At 39.1% G+C, this 19043-nt stretch overlaps 1 protein-coding gene across 1 annotated transcript in view; it reads right to left on the bottom strand.

Annotated features, from left to right (window-relative positions):
* TMEM131 (transmembrane protein 131) overlaps positions 1–17188 on the bottom strand; it is a 238002-nt gene extending 220814 nt beyond the window's left edge. Inside the window, exon 1 of the mRNA XM_042981230.1 lies at positions 16752–17188. Coding sequence (XP_042837164.1) covers positions 16752–16932 — 181 coding nt within the window. The 5' untranslated portion in view covers positions 16933–17188. The remainder of the gene's footprint in view (positions 1–16751) is intronic.
* Positions 17189–19043: the final 1855 nt, after the last annotated feature.

Genomic DNA, 19043 nt, shown 5'->3' with positions numbered 1-19043 from the left:
GACCCTCAAGAGCCACAGAAAAACCATTTGAAAAATTCAACATCTATTCCTGTTAAAAACCCTCATCAAACCAGATACAAAAGAGAACTTCCTCAACCTGAGTAAGGGTATCTGAAAAAGGTGCAGCTAAAACCACACTTAATGGTGAAAGACTGAATGTTTTCCTCCTAAGATGAGGTACAAGATAGGGATGTTCACTCTTACTATCTCTGTTAAACACTGTCCTAGAGGTTTCAGCCAGTACAATCAGGCAACAAAAATAAAATGTGTCCAGACTGGAAAAGGGGAGGGAACATTGTCTTTATTTGCAAACATAATGATCTATAGAGAAAATATAATGGATTCTATAGAAAAGCTATAGAACTAAAGGTCAGTTTAGGAAGATTACAGAAGATAAGATCAATAGACAAATATCCAATTCATTTCTATATGTTAGCAAAAACAATAACAACCGAATTTAAAAAATACCATTTAGGATAATATTAAAAATATACAACAATGGAGATAAATCTGATAAAAGATATAAAAAGACTGTTACACTGAAAACTATAAAATATTACTAAGAAAACTTAAAGACCTAAACACATAAAATTTCCCTTGTTGAGAAGACTAAATATTAATATGTCCATTCTCCTCATACACTTAACACAATCCCAATCAATATCCCAGCAGTCTTTGTTACATAAAGTGACAAGACTCACATTCTTAAGGAAATGTGAAGGACCTACAATAGGCAAAGACAACTCTGCAAAAGAACAAAGTTGGAGGACTAACACTATCTGTTTCAGTAATTATTATAAAGCTACAGTAGTGAAGACAGTGTGGTTCTGGCACCTAGATAGACAAACAGATTATTGGAACAAGAGACCAGATATAAACCAATACATGCATAGGCAACTGATCTTCAACAACTGCACTGACTATGCAGTAAGAAAAGAACAGCATTTTCAAAAAATGGCACTAGAACTGGATATCCATATACAAAAAAGTGAACTTGGATCCATACTTTGTCCCACATGTAAAAACTAACTCAAAATGGACCATAGATCTAAATGGAGTACCTAAAACTATAAAACTTCTAGAACACAGGAGAAAATTTTTGATACTTTGAGTTAGGCAAAGATTTAGATATAATACCAAAAACATAATCTATTAAAGAACAACTTGATAAACTGGAACTTAATCGATTAAAAACTTCTCTTCAAAAGACACCTCTTAAGAGAATGAAAATACAAGCCACAGACTTGGAGGAAATCTTTGCAAACATATACCTCCAGAGGACTTACAGCCAGGATATATAAGGAATTCTCAAATCTCAATTAGAAAACCAATAATGGGGCATTTGGGTGGCTCAGTAGGTTAAGCATCTGACTTGATTTTGGCTCAAGTCGAATAATCTCACAGTTCATAAGTTCGAGCCCCACACTGGGCTCCTCACTGACAGTGCAGAGCCTGCTTTGGATTTTCTCTCTCCCTCTCTCTCTGCTCCTCCCCCACTTACGAATGCTCTCTGAAAATAAACTTAAAAAAAAAAAAAACAAAACAAAACAAAACAGGGGCACCGACTTAGGCGTCCGACTTCAGCTCAGGCCATGATCTCACAGTTAGTGAGTTTGAACCCTACATGGGGCCCTGTGCTGACAGCTCAGAGCCTGGAGCCTGCTTCAGATTCTGTGTCTCCCCCCCCCCCCACTCCCCACCCCTCCCCTGCTCTCGCTCTGTCTCTCTCTCTCTCTCCTCTCTCCCTCAAAAATAAAAATTAAAAAAAAAATAATGCAATATAGACATGGGCAAAAGATCTGAAGAGCTTCTTCACCAAAAAAGATATCTGGATGATAAATAAGCACATGAAAAGATGCTCAATATCATTATTCACTGGGGAATAACTACTTTGGAAAACAAAGGAGGTTCTTAAACATACAGCTATCATATGATCCAGACATTCCACTCCTAAGTATTTACCCAAGAGAAGCTTTATTTGTAATAGCCAAAAACTGCCAACACCACACAGTTTTATCAAAATATGATGGATAAACAAATCATGGTATATTCATACACTGGAATACTACCCAGCAATTAAAAGGAACAAACTATTGATATACATGAGAAGTTGGATGAATTTCAAAGGCACTGTGGTAAGTCAAAGAAACCAGTCTCAACATTATAGTCTCAAAACTATACATACTGTATGATTTCATTTACATGACATTCTCAGAAAGAGAAAACTATAGTGATGGAAAACACATCATTTGCCAGGGTTTAGAAGTGTGGACACAGGGTGTGACTATAATGGCAAAGCATGAGGGAGTTTTGGGGGTAATGCAACTGTTCTGCATCCTGATTGTGGTGGTAGTTACAGAAATCTATACATGTATTCATAGAATGACACACCACACACACACACACACACACAAAATTCAGTAAAAAAAAAATTTGTTAAGGTAGCATGCATACTCCATATACACACAACACAGACATATCCCCTCCATCCTTCTCTCCTTATTAAGAAAAATATTTCCATGGACATTTCTGTCCAAGTTTGTGTGTGCACATATGTTTTCATCTCTTTTGGGAATATACCCAGAATTGCTGGAACATAACTCTTTACTTAGCATTTTGAGGAACTGCCAGCCTATTTTCCAAGGAAATTGTACCATCTTATATTTTCAACAGCAACATGTGACATTTTAATTTCTCCACATCTTCCCCAACACTTGTTATCATCTGTCATTTTTACTACAAGCATATTAGTAGGTGTGAAGTAGTATCTCATTTCGGTTTTGATTTGTATTATTTCCATGATGGCTAATGATACTGAGCATCTTTTCATGAGCTTATTGTTTGGAGAAATGCTTTCTCAGATCCTTTGTCCATCTTTTAATTGGGTTGTCTTTTTCTATTGAGTTGTTACGAGTTCTTTTTATGTTCTAGATACATGTCTGATGTATGTGATTTACAAAAATTTTCCCCGAGACATGTATGTCTCAGGCATGTGATTTACAAAAATTTTCCCCCATTCTGTGGGTTTTTTCACTTCTTTGACGTTGTCCTTTGAAACACAAAACTTTTTCATTTGATGATGTCTAATTTATCTACTTTTTCTTTTGTTGTTTGTGCTTTTGGTGTCTTATCCACCAGGGCAACTCAAGCACAGACTCAATGTCTGTGGCAGGCTAAATAACAGCTTCTCAAGACGTCCACATCCTCATCCCCAAAATCTGTGAATGTTACTTTATATGGCAAAAGGCATTTTGTGGATGTGATTAAACTAAGGATTTGAGACAGGGGGGTCATCTTGGATTACCCAAATGAGTCCAATGTAATCACATTGGTCTTTACAAGAGGGAGGCAGATCAGAGGGTCAGAAGGCGATATGACGATGAAAGAAGGAAGCTGGAATGAATGAAGCAGGACAGTGGAGTAATATGAGCCAAGGAATGCAAGTGACCTCTAGAAGCCCACAAAGGTGAGAACACATTCTCCACCAAAGCATCTAGAAAGAACACAGACCTGCCAATATCTTGATTTTAGAATTCTGACCTTCAGAACTATAAGTGAATAAGTTTGCATTGTTTTAAGCCACTAAAGTTGTGATAATTTGCTACAAAAGCAATAGGAAATTAATACAGGGTTCAAGGTTTTAATTGGGGGCTGATCATATAAACACTCTCCACTCTCCACCTAGCACATTCTAGACTCCCTGAAGGAAACCAGGTATATAGCATAAACCATATGGACTTCACATCCACTTATTTCCATTTATGTAAGAAATTTCTATTCTATTCCACTTATCTATTTATATATCAATACCTTACTTTTTCCAAGTATATAATGGCTTTACGGTATATGTTTAATAACTGCCTGTGCTAATCACACCTCATAACTTTTCTTTTTCAGCATTTCCCCAGCATTCCTACATGTTTATTTTTCCATATGAACTTTAACATCAACTTTTCTAACTCTATAAAAAGTTGTGTTGGTATTTTTTAATTGCATCTGTGTTAAATTAATGTTAGCTTAGGGAGAACTGACATCTTTATGATGTTGAGTTCTCCTACCCAAGGACAAGGAATGTCTTTCCACTGTTCAAATCTACTTCTCTGCCTTCAAGAATGTTTTAAAGTTTTCCTCAGATTCTGCACATTTCTTGTTATTCTTAAAACCACTTTTTGTTGGTACTATTATTAATATTGATAGCTTTTGAAATATTTCAGGCACTGTAATTTCTGAAATATTTTAAAAGCTTTTAAAGGGTTTGGTAGAAAGAAAGAGAGAGAGAGAGAGAGAGAGAGAAATAAAGAAAGAAACAATGAATAAAAATACACACATTCGGGCGCCTGGGTGGCTCTGTCGGTTGGGCATCAAAGTCTTGATTTCACCTCAGATGGTCATGATCTCACAGTCATGAGATCCAGCCCCAAGTCGGGCTCTGCACCAGCAGCATGAAGCCTGCTGGGGACTTTCTCTCTCTCTCTCTCTCTCTCTCTCTCTCTCTCTGTCTGCCCCTTTCCCCCATGCATGCACTCTTTCTCTCTCTCAAATTAAAAAAAAAAAAAATTATACATCAACTAGAGGGAACAAATGTGAATGTCTGTGGGAGTTAGCAGCCCAAGCTCAATGGGCATCCATGAACAGGTTTCTAGAGGGAAGAGAAACATGGGTTAATTGACCAAGAGAGTTGAGTGGAATGAGTTAAAATAATTGCTTCTGTAATTCAAACAGCCAAAATCAACAGCTTAAAGTAAAAAAAAAAAAAAAAAAAAAAAAAACACATAAAATTTGAACTGATAAAGTATAACATCTATCCCTAATAACTCTTAAGACTAAAACTCTTAAAAATACAAGAAATTTTCTATTATCAAGAACATCTAATTCCAACCAACTGCCACAATCATACTTCACAATGAAACACTGAAGGTATTTCCCTAATGAAGACCAAAAAAACATAAGCAGGCCCACTTTTTCACCACTCTTATTTAATAGTGTTCTAAAGCTCTAGCCAATGCAATAATACATGCAAACATATATGTTAATATTACTGAATAACTACACTGTTATTCAATCATTTGGGGCCCACAAAAATGGCAATTTCATACAGTTCAACTTAATATGTGTGTGTGTGAAAGGAAAATAGAAAACATTAAAAATGATGTCAAGTTTCAAATTTTTCTAACATTTTAACACAATCCTAATCAAAAAGCAAATAGAAATTTTAATTTTTTTTCAAAATGATTTTACGGTTTGTAGAGAACGAAAACAAGATAGACCAGAAAATGCTTTTGGAATAACAGTAATTTAGGGGGAGGTAATAAACTGTCAAGCCAGCTAATAATAAAATGGACAAAATAAAATAAAATTATCAGTTAGGAAAAAAAATAGAAAATCAAGTAACTCATCCAAATATATAATAGAATTTGCATGAAAAGAAAATATTGTGTATAACTCATTAAGTGGTATGAAGGCAACTAACCATTTGAGAAAAATAGGTTCCCTACCTGATAACAAAAGATTGATGACTTACAGATTTTCATTTAAAAATAGAATCAGAGAGAAAAAATATTGGTGAATACACTTTATGCATAGGACTTCTTACACATGACAACTATAAAGGAAAGCATAAAGGAAAAGAGTGACAGATTTGGTCAATAAATTTTAAATAATAATAATAAATATTAAAATATAGGGTGCCTAGGTGGCTCAGTCATTAAGCATGTGGCTTTGACTCAGGTCATGATCTCACAGTTCATGAGTCTGAGTCCTGCTTCTGGCGAGCTCAAGCCCTGCTTTGGATGAGCCCTGCTTCTCTCTTTCTGCCCCTCCTGGGATTCTCTCTCTGCCCTATGCTCACTTGTGCCCTCTCTCTTAAAAATAAAAAAAGAGGGGTGCCTGGGTGGCTCAGTGTGTTGGGCATCCAACTTCAGCTCAGGTTATGATCTCGTGGTTCATGGGTTTGAGCCCCACGTGGGGCTCTGTGCTGACAGCTCAGAGTCTGGAGCCTGTTTTGGATTCTGTTGTCTCCCTCTCTCTCTGCCCCTCCCCAGCTGGTGCTCTGTCTCTATCTCAAAAATAAATGAACATTAAAAAAATTTTCTTTAAGAAGAAAGAAAATTCAAATATAGAAAATTCAAATGCAAATGAAAATTTAGAAAAATGCAACTCTTAATCTTTAATTAAGTGTTCATCGAGTCACAAAGGAAAATCCAAATACCAATGGAAAAACTGAAAAAAGACATGATTGAACAATACAAAAGTAATACAAATGAGCAAATCTATAATAGTATTCAACCTTACTAATTTTTTTTTAATGTGTCAAGCAATGTGCTAAGAGCTTTCTACCAACTCAGTAAACCTCTGCAAAAACTCAATGACAAAAATGCTATCATTATCCCTACTCTATCTATGAACAGTGAAGCTTAGACACAAAGTGGTCAATCATACTTACCAAAGTCGCACAGCCAGAAGGCAGATGACAAGAGTCCAGAGCCACACTCAATCACCATTTCCACTTTTCAACTAATACCTCTTGGAGTCCTAGGCAAGGCCATGATTCTCACTCACTGACTTAGGTAACTCACAAAGCAGTTTTGGTAGGTTCTTCCTACCCCAACTCCTTGCCATACTCAAAGAATAGTGGTTTCCAGAATTCTTTCCTTGCTGACACACATTTTGACTTTGGTACATATGTAGCATACTACCTAGAGTGGCCCAGGAATTTACCACCTAGAGCACTCTTCCTCTCTCTGAACTTGAAGTACTTGTTACACCTAACTGTATCACTCTAACAGTGGTATGAAGCCATGGTTAAGAAACAGTAGCAATTTTTAAAAAATCAATTAAAACAATGTGACAACTTTTCTCACCAGATTGGTGAGGACTTAAAAGAAGAGTAATAGCCAATGAGGAAAAGCAGGCACCCTCACAAAGTATTATTGAAATGTCAAATGATAAGTTTTCTTCAAAGGCAACGTAGCAATATCTTTTTTTTTGAATGGGGAGTGGGGGGGAGGGAAGAGAGGGGGAAGGAAGAGAGTTGGGGAGGGCACAGAAACCTAGAAAACTGATGACTGATGTTGGTTCTTTGTACTTGATAGATTACAGAAAATTTCTCCATTTACTCGTTTGTATTTTACAATTTGTTTCAACATGCATTTTTTGTGAAATTGAAGAAAAGTTTTCCAAACTGACCTCCAGACTGTATGCACAGGAAGAATTATTGTATATTATATTGTCCCATTTCAGTGGAGATTTAAAATTGTGTATTATACTATCACAAGCAAGCCCACACCCCGTACCCCGCTCCCACCAAGGAGCAGTGACAGCCACAGAGGAACTGTAACCAAAAACAGATCTGAAGGGTGAGGGAAGAAGGACTAGCACCCCACATAGGGTTAATGTGAAGATTAAATGAGATGAGGCATGCAAAGCAATTAACAGTGCTGGATACAAAGAAAGTGCTTGATAAACATTAGCTGTTGTCATTAAGTAATTACAACCATTATCAATTACAGGCAATAACTGCTTACATAATATATTCCTGAAATGGTGAGATGTCAAACTTGGATAAACACTATCATTTCAGAAATACCTTTTCTTCACTCCAGTTCATTTTTAATTGGTTATGGTTCACTGCCTCTCCTACCAAGACAGGACTGAATGTATTGAAGCACTTAAAATGATAGGTGCAGGAAGAACATGACCCAGACCTCAACCTCCAAAAGCTCAAGATCCTATACAAACACAAATAAACCCAAATGCAGTTGGGAAGAAACTGACAATACTCAGAAATTTTCCTATCTACAAGAATCTCTAGGATCTTAATAAAATTCAATCTAATTCCAGCCTGCTGCTTCTTTCTTACATCTTCCTCTCTTCAACTCGAGTCTCGGTTACCTTTTTTCACACCCAGCTATAACCAAGAGAAGCCCCAAGTATGGTGAGATAAACCTCTAAATATGAAATAACTCCCCTACATATGAAAGATAACTACTGCTGCACCAGTTCGGGAAAGACAAATTGCCTCTTGGTAGTGCTAACCACTACTTCATTCCCTACTTGCAAACCAAGAAGCAATACTTCAGATGAGTCCATGCCACCAATTCACACAAGCATTTTTAAAAATGATCCAGTTTGAACAGCACACTGCCTCTCTTATGCACTGCTCTACCAAACAACTTTTAGAATGATAAACTTTATTTATAGAGAGCTTTGAGATAGGGTTTATGCTCTAGACAGCACCCTTCTACTATAAATTCCCGAGAAAATCCTCTGCTTCCAATTTAATCATTCCCTGCCACCCACCCCCTGCCGCCACCAAAAAAAAAAAAAAAAAAAAAAAAAAAAAAAAAAAAAAAAAAAAAAATCCAAGTAGGGCCATTGCCATACCATGAATACAAACTGCTAATTAATTTGTATCAGTAGAGCTGGCTTAGACTATTTCTCAAACTTTACTGCTGAGATAGTTTTTTACTATCATGTTTTGATGCAAATGTAATACTATAACTATATAGAAAAAAATTAGTTCTTAAGAACCAAAGTTAGACTGTCATATGATTTTGCAATCATAACTGATTCAGAAAATAGTCACAGTTTGTTAGAACTTAAAAGGACTTAAAATGCATTTCAATTTATACATAAGTAACCTAAGGAAACACTTTAAGCATGTACAATTCTTTGTTTCAAATACAGAACATGTTTCTTTTCTCCAAAACTACATGTTCACAATGCTTAGTCATGTATGAATTGAAATAATTTGTTCAAAAATGCAGGTCTGATTTATAGCAGCATCAATAATAATATATCTAAGAATAAATATAATAACCAAGGAGGAGAAAGACTTACTTACACACATTGAAAATACAAAAACACTGCTGAAATTAAAGACAACACAAATAAATGGAATGACATCCTGTGTTCATGAAGTATTAGACTTAATACTGTTAAGATGTTCATCCTCCCCAAAACAACCTACAGATTCAATATAATCCCTATTAAAACCATAACAGCACTTTTTGAATAAACAGAAAAAAAAAATCCTAAAATCCATATGGAATTTCAAGGGACCCCAAACAGCCAAACCAAACTTGAAAGAGAAAAAAGCTTAAGGATTTGCACTTCCTGATTTCAAAACTTATAACAAAGCTACAGTAACTGGAACAGTGTGGTAACTGCCTAAAAAGACAAACAGAATAGAGAACTCATTGGGCGCCTAGGTGGCTCTGTCGGTTAAGCATCTGACTTTGGCTCAGGTCATGATCTCACAGTTCATGGATTCAAGCCCCACATGAGGCTCTGTGCTGACAGCTCAGGGCCTGGAGCCTGGAGCCTGCAGCCTTCTTCAGATTCTGTATCTCCCTCTCTCTCTGCCCCTCCCCTACTCATGCTTTGTCTCTCTCGCTCTCAAAAATAAACATTAAAAAAAAAAAAAAAAAAGGAATAGAGAACTCAGAAAGAAATTCTCATATATATGGTCAAATGACCCTCATATAAGGGTTGCAAGACCACTCAATGAGGAAAGGATGTCTCTTCAACAAATGGTGCTGGGAAAATGCAGTATGTGCATGCAAAAGAATGAATTTGGACACTTACCTTACATCTTACAAAAATTAACTCTAAATTGACTGAAGAACAAAATGTAAGACCCCAAACTGTAAAATTCCTAGAGGAAACAGGGGGAAAGCTCCATGACATCGGATTTGACAATGTTTTCTCGTACGGCATGAAAAGCACAGGCAACAAAAGCAAAAATAGACAAATGGGACTACAACAGACTTTAAAACTTATGTGCATCAAAGGTTACACTCATAAGAGTAAAAAGGCAACCTATGGAATGGGGAAAAAATATTTACAAATCTTCTATCTGATGAGGAGCTGTTACCCAGAATATATAAAGAACTCCTACAACTCAACAATAAAAAAAATAACCCAATATAAAAATGGGCAACGAACCTGAATAGATATTTCTCAAAAAACAAAAAACAAAGATACAAATGGTCAACAAGCATATGAAAAGATGCTCAATTAATATCACTTAGAAAAATGCAAATCAAAACAAGATATAACCCTACATTCATTAGGATGGCCACTATAAACAAACAAACAAACAAACAAACAAACACAGAAGATAAGTATTAGTGAGGATGGGGAGAAACTGAACCTTTGTGCACTGTTGGTAGAATTGTAAAATGGTGCAGCTACTATGGAAAACAGTACGGTAGTGGTTTAAAAAATTAAAAATAGAACTACCATATGATCCAATAATCCCACGTATGGGTATATAACCCAAAAGAATTAAATGCAGGATCTCAGAGACATTTGCACATCTATGTTCATAGCAGAATCACTTACAACAGCCAAAAGTGAAAGCAATCCAAATGTCCATTGATGGGTAAATGGATAAATAAAATAGATAAATGGTATATAAATACAACGGAATATTCTTGAGCCTTAAAAAGGAAAGAAATCCTGTCACATGCTCCAATATAATGAACCTTGAGGACATTATGCTAAGTGAAATAAGCCAGCCACAAAAAGACAAATCTTGCATGATTCCACTTAAATGAGGCATCTAAAGTAGTCAAACTCATAAAAACACAGAGTAGAATGGTGGGGCTGGAGCAGCGGAGAGAGAATTGGGGAGCTGCTATTCAATGGATAGAGTTTCAGTTATGCAAGATGAAAAAGCTCTGGAGATCTGTTCCACAACAATGTGAATATACTTCATAGTACTGAACTGTACTCTTAAAATGGTTAAGATGGTAAATTTCATGTCACGTGTTTTTTTACAATTATAGAGAAACAAACAAGGCAGGTTTGACACTATCATGACAGGCATGTCAAGGATCCTCTTAGACAGTAGGGATTTTTCAGACCTTTGCCATAAGTGCTATATGCAACAAGATGAATCATGCAAAGAGTTAGGGCTTTCTAAAAATCTTTCTAAGGCAATCACACAGGAATGAAAAACTGATCTAGTATGGCAAATTAAACTAATGACCACCTAATCCAAAAATGCCTTCATAAGAAAGAACAAAGCCCCACAAATGAACTTCTGGAGCTCCTGGACCTCTAATAGAAATCTCAAAGAGATTTTTCCACTGTCAAAAGCTGATGTCACCACCAGCCTCTGGATTATCTCCAGTTCCTTTTAATCAGGGCCAGTTTCTGAGAATATTCCACATATCTAGACTAACTTGTCACACTAATCTAAAACTAAGGAATGTTCACAGAATTCAAGTTAGTCTAAATCTTAATCCAAGAATATATCAGAACCTAAGAACAGGGTCAGTAGCTTTCAATACCAAATATCTGTTCCCCAGATCACACATTCATGGGTCCTCAATTTCTTTTTCAGAATGTACATGATCCAGAATGGCCTAAGATTAAGATCATTTTAATGGTTATCAAGTCAATAGTGGGGCACCTAGGTGGCTCAGTCCATTAAAGAATCCGACTACGGCTCAGGTCATGATCTTACAGCTCACGAGTTCAAGAACTGCCCCACATCAGGCTCTCTCTGCTGTCAGTGCAGAGCCCGCTTTGGATCCTCTGTCCCCCTCTCTCTCTGTGGCTCCCCCACTCGCACTCACTCTCAAAAATAAATGAATGTTAAAAAAAAAAGTTAATGGTAAGTGATATGGATATGTATTTACAGCTATAAAAAAAAAGTGCACTTCACGGGAATATTTAATACATTGCTTCTGCACAAACTGGCAGTTCTGCTCTTTCTCCAGTTGGTGTACAACAGAATCTACTACATTAAGAACTCATCCAGGATTATACAGCTTGGTCTAGGAACAGATGGCTTGGGATGGAATCCTGGCTCAACTACCTACCAACTCTTTTACCTTCAGAATACTACTTAATTTCTCTGTACCTGTTTCATGATCTATAAACGGGTATATGAGAATCTGAAATCTTAAAATCCAAAAGTTACGACAGTGTGGTTTACATAAGTGTCTATCACTCGGTTACAATGGAAAGCAACATGTAGGGAAGAAAAAAGTGGTGTCACCCTATGTCTTATTACAGCAGAATTCTTAGTGAGACCAGCAACCGAGTCAGAGTTTTACATGTACTCTTGACTCTCAGCCCAGGTCTCAGGTACTGGGGGAAGATAAGGTCATTTTAGACAAACCTTCATTTAAAACTGAATGCCTACTATGTACATAATGCTGCTATTGACAGAGATTCAGAAATTCCAGTCTGGGTGAAGAAATGTCCCCCATAAAATAATTAAAGTAGCTAAATGTGTCAAAATGAATGACAGATGAGTAACAGACAATGCAAACAGAAATGGAGAAAGTGGAGAGGGGAGAGCCTACTGCAGTGCCCCCAGGCGGGAGGCTGTTGGGAGAGTCGCCCAAGAAAGTAAACACACATTGACACCACTTGCTAAGGGGTCAAAAATGAGACCAATGTGGCAGAGAGAATAATCACAGCATTAATAAAAACTGGGAAACCAGAGGTGGTGCGAGGTAATTCTGCCCTGGACATGTGCAGTGTGTGCTGGTGGCTGGACACACATAGGAAAGAAGACAGTGGGCGGCTGGAGAGCAGTGACTGACAACTAAGGCAGGATGACAACCAAGAGGCACAAAATCATAGAAACGGAGAAAAGTTCCAAGAAGCAGCTATCAACAGTGTCTGATGCTACTTAAAACAGATAGTGAAGAAAAATTCAGCCATAGAAGAAAGGCCTCTGTCTGCCAAGGCCAGTCAGAAAGCTCAAGCCACATGCAGGATGAAAAAGAATTTCTAAAATATCAAGCACTCAGTAATGATTTAATTTTTCCCCAAGAGTAGGCTGGCTTATTACTACTCCGGATGATAACCAATTAGATAATTTTACATCTACTTCCAAAGCTGATCTTTTTGGCAAGTGTCTATGAGGACCCACTGAAAGGATTATAAAGAAAAAGAAAATAGTCATTAACAAGAGAAAGAGAGGGCACACTTTTTCCAACTACAGGATTCCAAAGCTTCTGGCAGTAGCAAACAGCTTTTAGTAAAAATAAGCCAACAAAAGTTTATTAGTGAAGTAGTATTAACAAAATAATATTCATTTACTAGGCTCTAAATGAAAGAGTAGCCACTCCACCACCATACAAAGGATTAAAATACCTCACTCTTAAGAAAATCACTTCTAAAAATATTTTTACATTATAAAGTAATAATTTGATTAGAAAAAGTAAATACTACTCCTGATCAATTCTGCCTTCCTAAGACAAATCTAATGATTATGTTTAATCTCTTCTGGCCTTTATTCCTAAGTACAGCATTTTGTTCATATGCTTTGTATATAAAACACTTTTGTACCCTCCTCCTGCATCTGTCACAAATACAACTTACAACAAAAATTTCTGCACAAAACTAATGTATCCTGCAAACAAATTTAAAAGTCCTAATAAACACTATCAAACTTTGCCTTGCCATTAATAGCCAATTTATGAAAATACATGTGACACTGAAATTTAATTTGCCACAGACTAAAACAATCATATTCCTGAAAATCTATTCAAGTTTATATTTACTAGCTACACGAGATGTAGCTTTTTATTTACAATGAATTAAAAGACAACCATGCCTTCCAAAGATCCATTTCACAATGAAACTGTATTAGCTGATAGATGATGGTTTTTTTAAAAAAGCTCTTATTTGCTGGTCACATTGGGCCGATTTTTTTTTTTTAAGTCTTTATTTACTTATTTTGAGAGAGAAAGAGAGAGAGCGAGCACGGGGGAGGGGCAGAGAGGGAGGGAGAGAGAGAATCCCAAGCAGGCTCTGTGCTGTCAGTGCAGAGTCTGATGCAGGGCTCGAACCCACAAACCGTGTGATCATGACTTGAGCCAAAGTCGGATGCTTAATGGACTGATCACCCAGGTGCCCCACAATGGGCAGATTTATAAATTGAATACTACTAAAAATTATATGTTTAACATATGTACACATATTTTCACTATATATTTTTATTACATTTTCACTACGCACATCTATTTCCACTGTTCTCAATATCTAGATCTTAGCTTCAAGAAAAATCCTGACACCAATCCAGGGTAAGTGAATTATTTGTAGTAATTATAGTAGCTTCTACCTCTCCCAACTCTTTCAAAATCCTTACAAACTATAGACCACAGCCAAAACATTCTCAAAGGTCCCTTTTCTCTGAAATAATAACATACTACCATTGAGCTGTAAAAATGGCTGTTAAGATATAGGAATGTTAAGACATCTAGGATGTTAAGACAGGGAAATGGCTCATGCTTCTGACATAAGAAAATTAACATCTAGTCCAAACATAAAAAAAAAACTGCATTAGGTAACGCAATTAGCTATTTCCACTGTTTTTCTTCATCAATGAGTTTTATTTTGTTTTGAAGATGTTCTAGTGAAATTCTGCTGCAATGGAGGAAAAATATACCAAATACAAAGTACTCAGAGAACCATCATTAATATTGCAGGGAAATCTTAACTTTGAAAAATTACTAGTTTATACTACTAAAATAAACACAAACAATCCTCAGGGTATAAACTGACAAACTGAACTCAGCCACCTCCAGAAATCTGCCCAGGTTTCCTGAAAAAACTCAACAGCACATTCTGGGGGGCAAATGGTGTATTTGTGCCCCATCAGATGCTAAACTCATGGTATCACTCACAATCATTTAAGAAAATCAATCCCATTTCTTCTACTTACTCAAACAAAAACAACACCAAAGTTTGATCAGGAAGAAGGCTGAAAGCATAGGCCATTTTTGGAGCAACCTTCGCAGAATATTTTATTAGAACCAGATTTTATCTATGATGGGCAGAGGCTTGTGTTCTGTATTAGTGTAACTACCAGCAATAGCTTGACTAGCTAGTTTGTACATTCAAACTGTTCATACAGACACAACATGGGCCACCAAAGATGTCTGATTCTGCCAGGACCACTGACAGATTCAACCACATCTTTTCATACTTTACACCCTGGCAAGTAATTTTTCTCACGTGAGCCCTACATTCATGAGTAGAGAGGTACACTAAAACTTATAAACAAATAGGAAATTAGCAAATATAATTTAGGCTGACATTTCTCAAACAAAGGAGTTGTTAACTATACACAGAAAATTAGCACATATAAGGCTGTTGGGGTAAAAAAAAAAAAAAAAAGCAGCAGAAAGATAACCTTAATGTTTTACAAGACTCAATCATTATTTTAGTTCCCCGTGCTAATGGCTCATGAAGATAGTCATTCACTCAAACTAGTGTTAAATCCCTACTGTGTGCCTGGCAGTGTACAAGGTAAGCAAAAGAACAGAAAATCAAGACCACAATACCTGCCAAGGACTACTTGAAATAAAAGGAGACATGCCCATTAAATTGCTGTACTGTTTTAGCTTTACTGGATACAAACCACAGGCCAGCCCGTGCTGGACACCATAGGCACACAATAGTAACAATCATCTAACTGCAGATCTGTAACCAATCAATGAACTATGACAATACCAGGCCTGACTAGTCCTAAAGCAGCAGTATTTCATTCTGGAAATAATCTTGCCTCTGTCGATTAATTCTTTCAACAGATGGCAATTCTCTGAATAATTTCCACCTATGTGAACCCAGACTAAGGTTGCTTACAGAGTTAAATGAGAGAATGTAATGTTTTGAGCAAAAATTGAAAAACAGTAAATAGAGGCACATTTGCACTTCAACATTAATTTGGTTTGCATTTAGCCATTGCCTTCAAAAATGATAAAAAAGCAAGTGACTTTAGTCATAAAGCAGAATATCAACCCGAAAGTTACTGTGGAAAGACATTATTTTCTAGTAGTGGCAGTTTAGTGGGAAACGGAAGCTAAACAGGTTTTGCTTAGCTTTTTAAAAACCATTCACTTTTAGTGATTTCTTTGTGAAAGCTATGACCACCCATTTCCTTAGGCTCAAAAACAGGTAGTCCCAACACAACTACAGATTTGGTACAGTCTTCAATACTAACGAGTTTTTCTTAAGTAGGTGTCATTTCTTAACTAAATTATAAAGGCTTGCAAACTAGAAACAACATCTGCTTTTAAAATCTTTCACGTTAAAGATGACACCCGATCTTAAATTAAAAATGTAAACAGACTTCCAATACCTTAACTAGAGAACTAAACGGAACTGTATTATGGATATAGAATTGCTAGCTAAACAATCTACTGCAAAGCGATAAAGGAAAGGGAAGATGAAGAAACAAGATTCCTCAACAAGAAATGTTTGAACAAATTCAAAGTAAAATTCTGTGAGCTATGTTTTGAAGCCTTTCCACCAGTCTTGCCATTTTTACTACGACATTTAAAAGTGAGCTCTGTGTGCACGCCGTTATTAAAACCGCAACCAAAGGGGGAAAAGTGTCCTAAAATGTGCCCATTAACAGCAATCAAGACTACAAATATGCCCCTCCTACATAGTGAGCCAAGTGGCAAGAAGATACGAGAACTCAGGAAGTTTTGAAATGGCAGTGACAGGAGTCAACAGGGAAGGCAAGGGGAAAGAATCACGAACAAGAGCAACTCCGTGCGGCCAACGCCACGAGTTGGCATCCGAACTGCAAGTTCCCGGCTCGGGACGGGACTCGAACGGGCAACTTCGCGCCGGACGGAGCTGCGCGTTCGGCCGCCCTCCGAGCCCCGAGCCGCAGCCCTTCGTCCCCGTTCGTAGTCCCGCTGCCGCGTCCGCGAGGGCGCGCTGACAGCCGCGGGGCCGGGCCTGGGAGATGCCGGCCGGCTGACACCCACCTTCCTTCTCGGCCCGCGCCGCGGCCACTACGAGGGTCATCACCAGGTGCAGCGCTCCCAGTAGGCCGGCGGCCCCGCTCCGCGGGCCCCCGCCGCGGCTGGCCGCGGGCTCCACACCGGCCCCTGCGGACGTGGAGGCGGCGGCGACTCCTGCTGCTCCTCCTCCAGCCCGCTTCCCCATCCCTGCCGGCCGGGGGCCGCCGCGCTCGAGGTCCGGCGCGGCCCTTCTCGGCGAGGCGGCAGCGGCACGGGAGCCGTGGTCCGGGCTCTGACCGCGGCGCCGGGGGCGAGAGTGGTTCCGGGCCCAGGGCTCGGGCTCCGGGCGTGGGTCTGGGTCCGTACGTGCGTGTGAGCGAGAATGTCAGTCACGGCCTCGGCCTCAGCATCGCCTACGAAGAGTCGAAGCAGAGAGGCCGCGGGTCAAGCACGGCGGGCGGCCATACTGGAAACGGGCACGGGCCGCGGGCTCTGGGCGCTGGCCTGCGAGGGGCGGGGCGCGGCCCTGGGCACCGCCCCCGCCGTGCCGTCACCTGAGGGGCCAGCCGGTCAGTCTGCCCCGGAGTCCGTGAGTCTTAATTTCTCGTCCGGCTCTTGGCGACCCAAGGCTTCACTAGCCGGACAGGACGCGGGCAGTACAACTCCAACCTGTCACTTCTGCCCCGCGGAAGAGGAGAAGGGGGAGGGAAGAAGGACCAGGCCCCGTCGCCAGGACTTATGATGGCGGTTCACGCTTCGTGGAAGCAGTGACGGCAATCACGTGGAGACGAGGGGGCCTAGTCGCGCAGCCGCCCTGGAGCGTGGGCGGGGCCGAGAGGGACTGCGGGGCGCTAGGGGAGGCTTGCCCGCTGCTCCCACGCGGGAACAAACCTCTTGCATCTCTAGTGCTGCAATGCTAGAGCCTACCAGAGGACTGAGTGCGCATCCAGACCTCGAGGCCCCGTGCGGAAAATCCATTCCAGTGACTCCTTCTGGTCCCGCGTATGCCTCTCGGCCTGACAATACTCCGAGCCTGATTCAGTTCCTGGTGGCGCTTCCTTGAGATCTGGGACTTGCTCCATTCATCTTTGTATCCTCAAGTCACAGTACCCAGAAGCGCTTAATGGAATCCTCTTGCCCTTGGAATTGTGCCTACTTTGCTGCAGGAAAACCCTTTGCTTTGTGTATATAAAGCAGCAGTGACCCTGGAGGGAGAGGGCAGGTTGTTCTTTAGAAAAGTGCCCGATGGCCATACTGGCTTTCTCCGTCTGGGAATAATTCTTAAGACGTTTTATACACATAGTTCCTTCAAAGCCCAAATCAAAAGCCTTCTTTAGTCTCCTTCAGGAAGGCTTCTCATGCCTCTTAACACCTTAGGTCGAGGTTCTTGGTGGGCATGGCTATACTCTTCAAAATTTAAGGTCCATGAGAGTCCCTCTTCTTAATAACTTCCCCTACCTCCTAACTTAGTAACTATTTTAATAACTTTCCCTAATTCCCCAGCCATTTGCTTATGCTTAGCAGTATTGGTTGGGTGAATCAATGCATTTTTAAGGCCACATAAGGTCTCCACCTCAATACGTCTGAGAACAAACTATAAAGGAAAATAAGATCAGACTTGGAAAAGGAACTCAGAGTGCCACCCTATGCTGTAGTCTTCTTTGTCAAGCAAGCACTTAAGTTATTTGTAAATTAATACATTTTTTATAGTCTTACCCTGATGATTTTGAAAAGCAATTTTGTTTTCCTGAGCATTAGTGTTAAAATTGAGAAATCAAACTTTGTTCGTGATGTAATGTAGTAGGACTTGTTATAATCTCTTAAGTTGGATTTTCTGTATGTATATATGTAAGAAAAGATTTCCGGAAGGCTTTTAACTCACAGAAGAAATCAAACCCAAGGATAAGTAACTGAGTGCCTTAAATGGGTCAAAGCTTACCTTCCAATGTGCAGTACAAAGAGTTGGCAACCCTTCCCCCATTACCAGGTTCAGGGCAGGCAAGTCTCTCCAGCTATGAAATGCTCAGGTTCTCTTACACAGGAATCAACCACATCCTCTGATTAGCCTGAGGCTCAAGAGCCGCATGGGAAATAACTTGCATATGTCTGTAATTGGAGCTTAGACATATACCAGGCATGTTTGATCAGAGGCCAATTTCCCATGAAGCTAATGAAGCTTAAGTTTTAGGGCTCCACTCTTGCACAAGTTCCTTCCAAGGCCTTCCACCTAACTGTGTATTTATAAGTTTTAATCTTGTTCTTAACGGGCACCCGCCCCTCTCCAATAGTCTTGTAAGCTTTTAAGGCCCACTATAC

The sequence above is a fragment of the Panthera tigris genome, chromosome A3 (genome assembly GCF_018350195.1).
Source record: "Panthera tigris isolate Pti1 chromosome A3, P.tigris_Pti1_mat1.1, whole genome shotgun sequence".
In the NCBI taxonomy this organism is placed as follows: Eukaryota; Metazoa; Chordata; class Mammalia; order Carnivora; family Felidae; genus Panthera; species Panthera tigris.
This window is presented reverse-complemented; position numbering and strand designations above follow the sequence as displayed.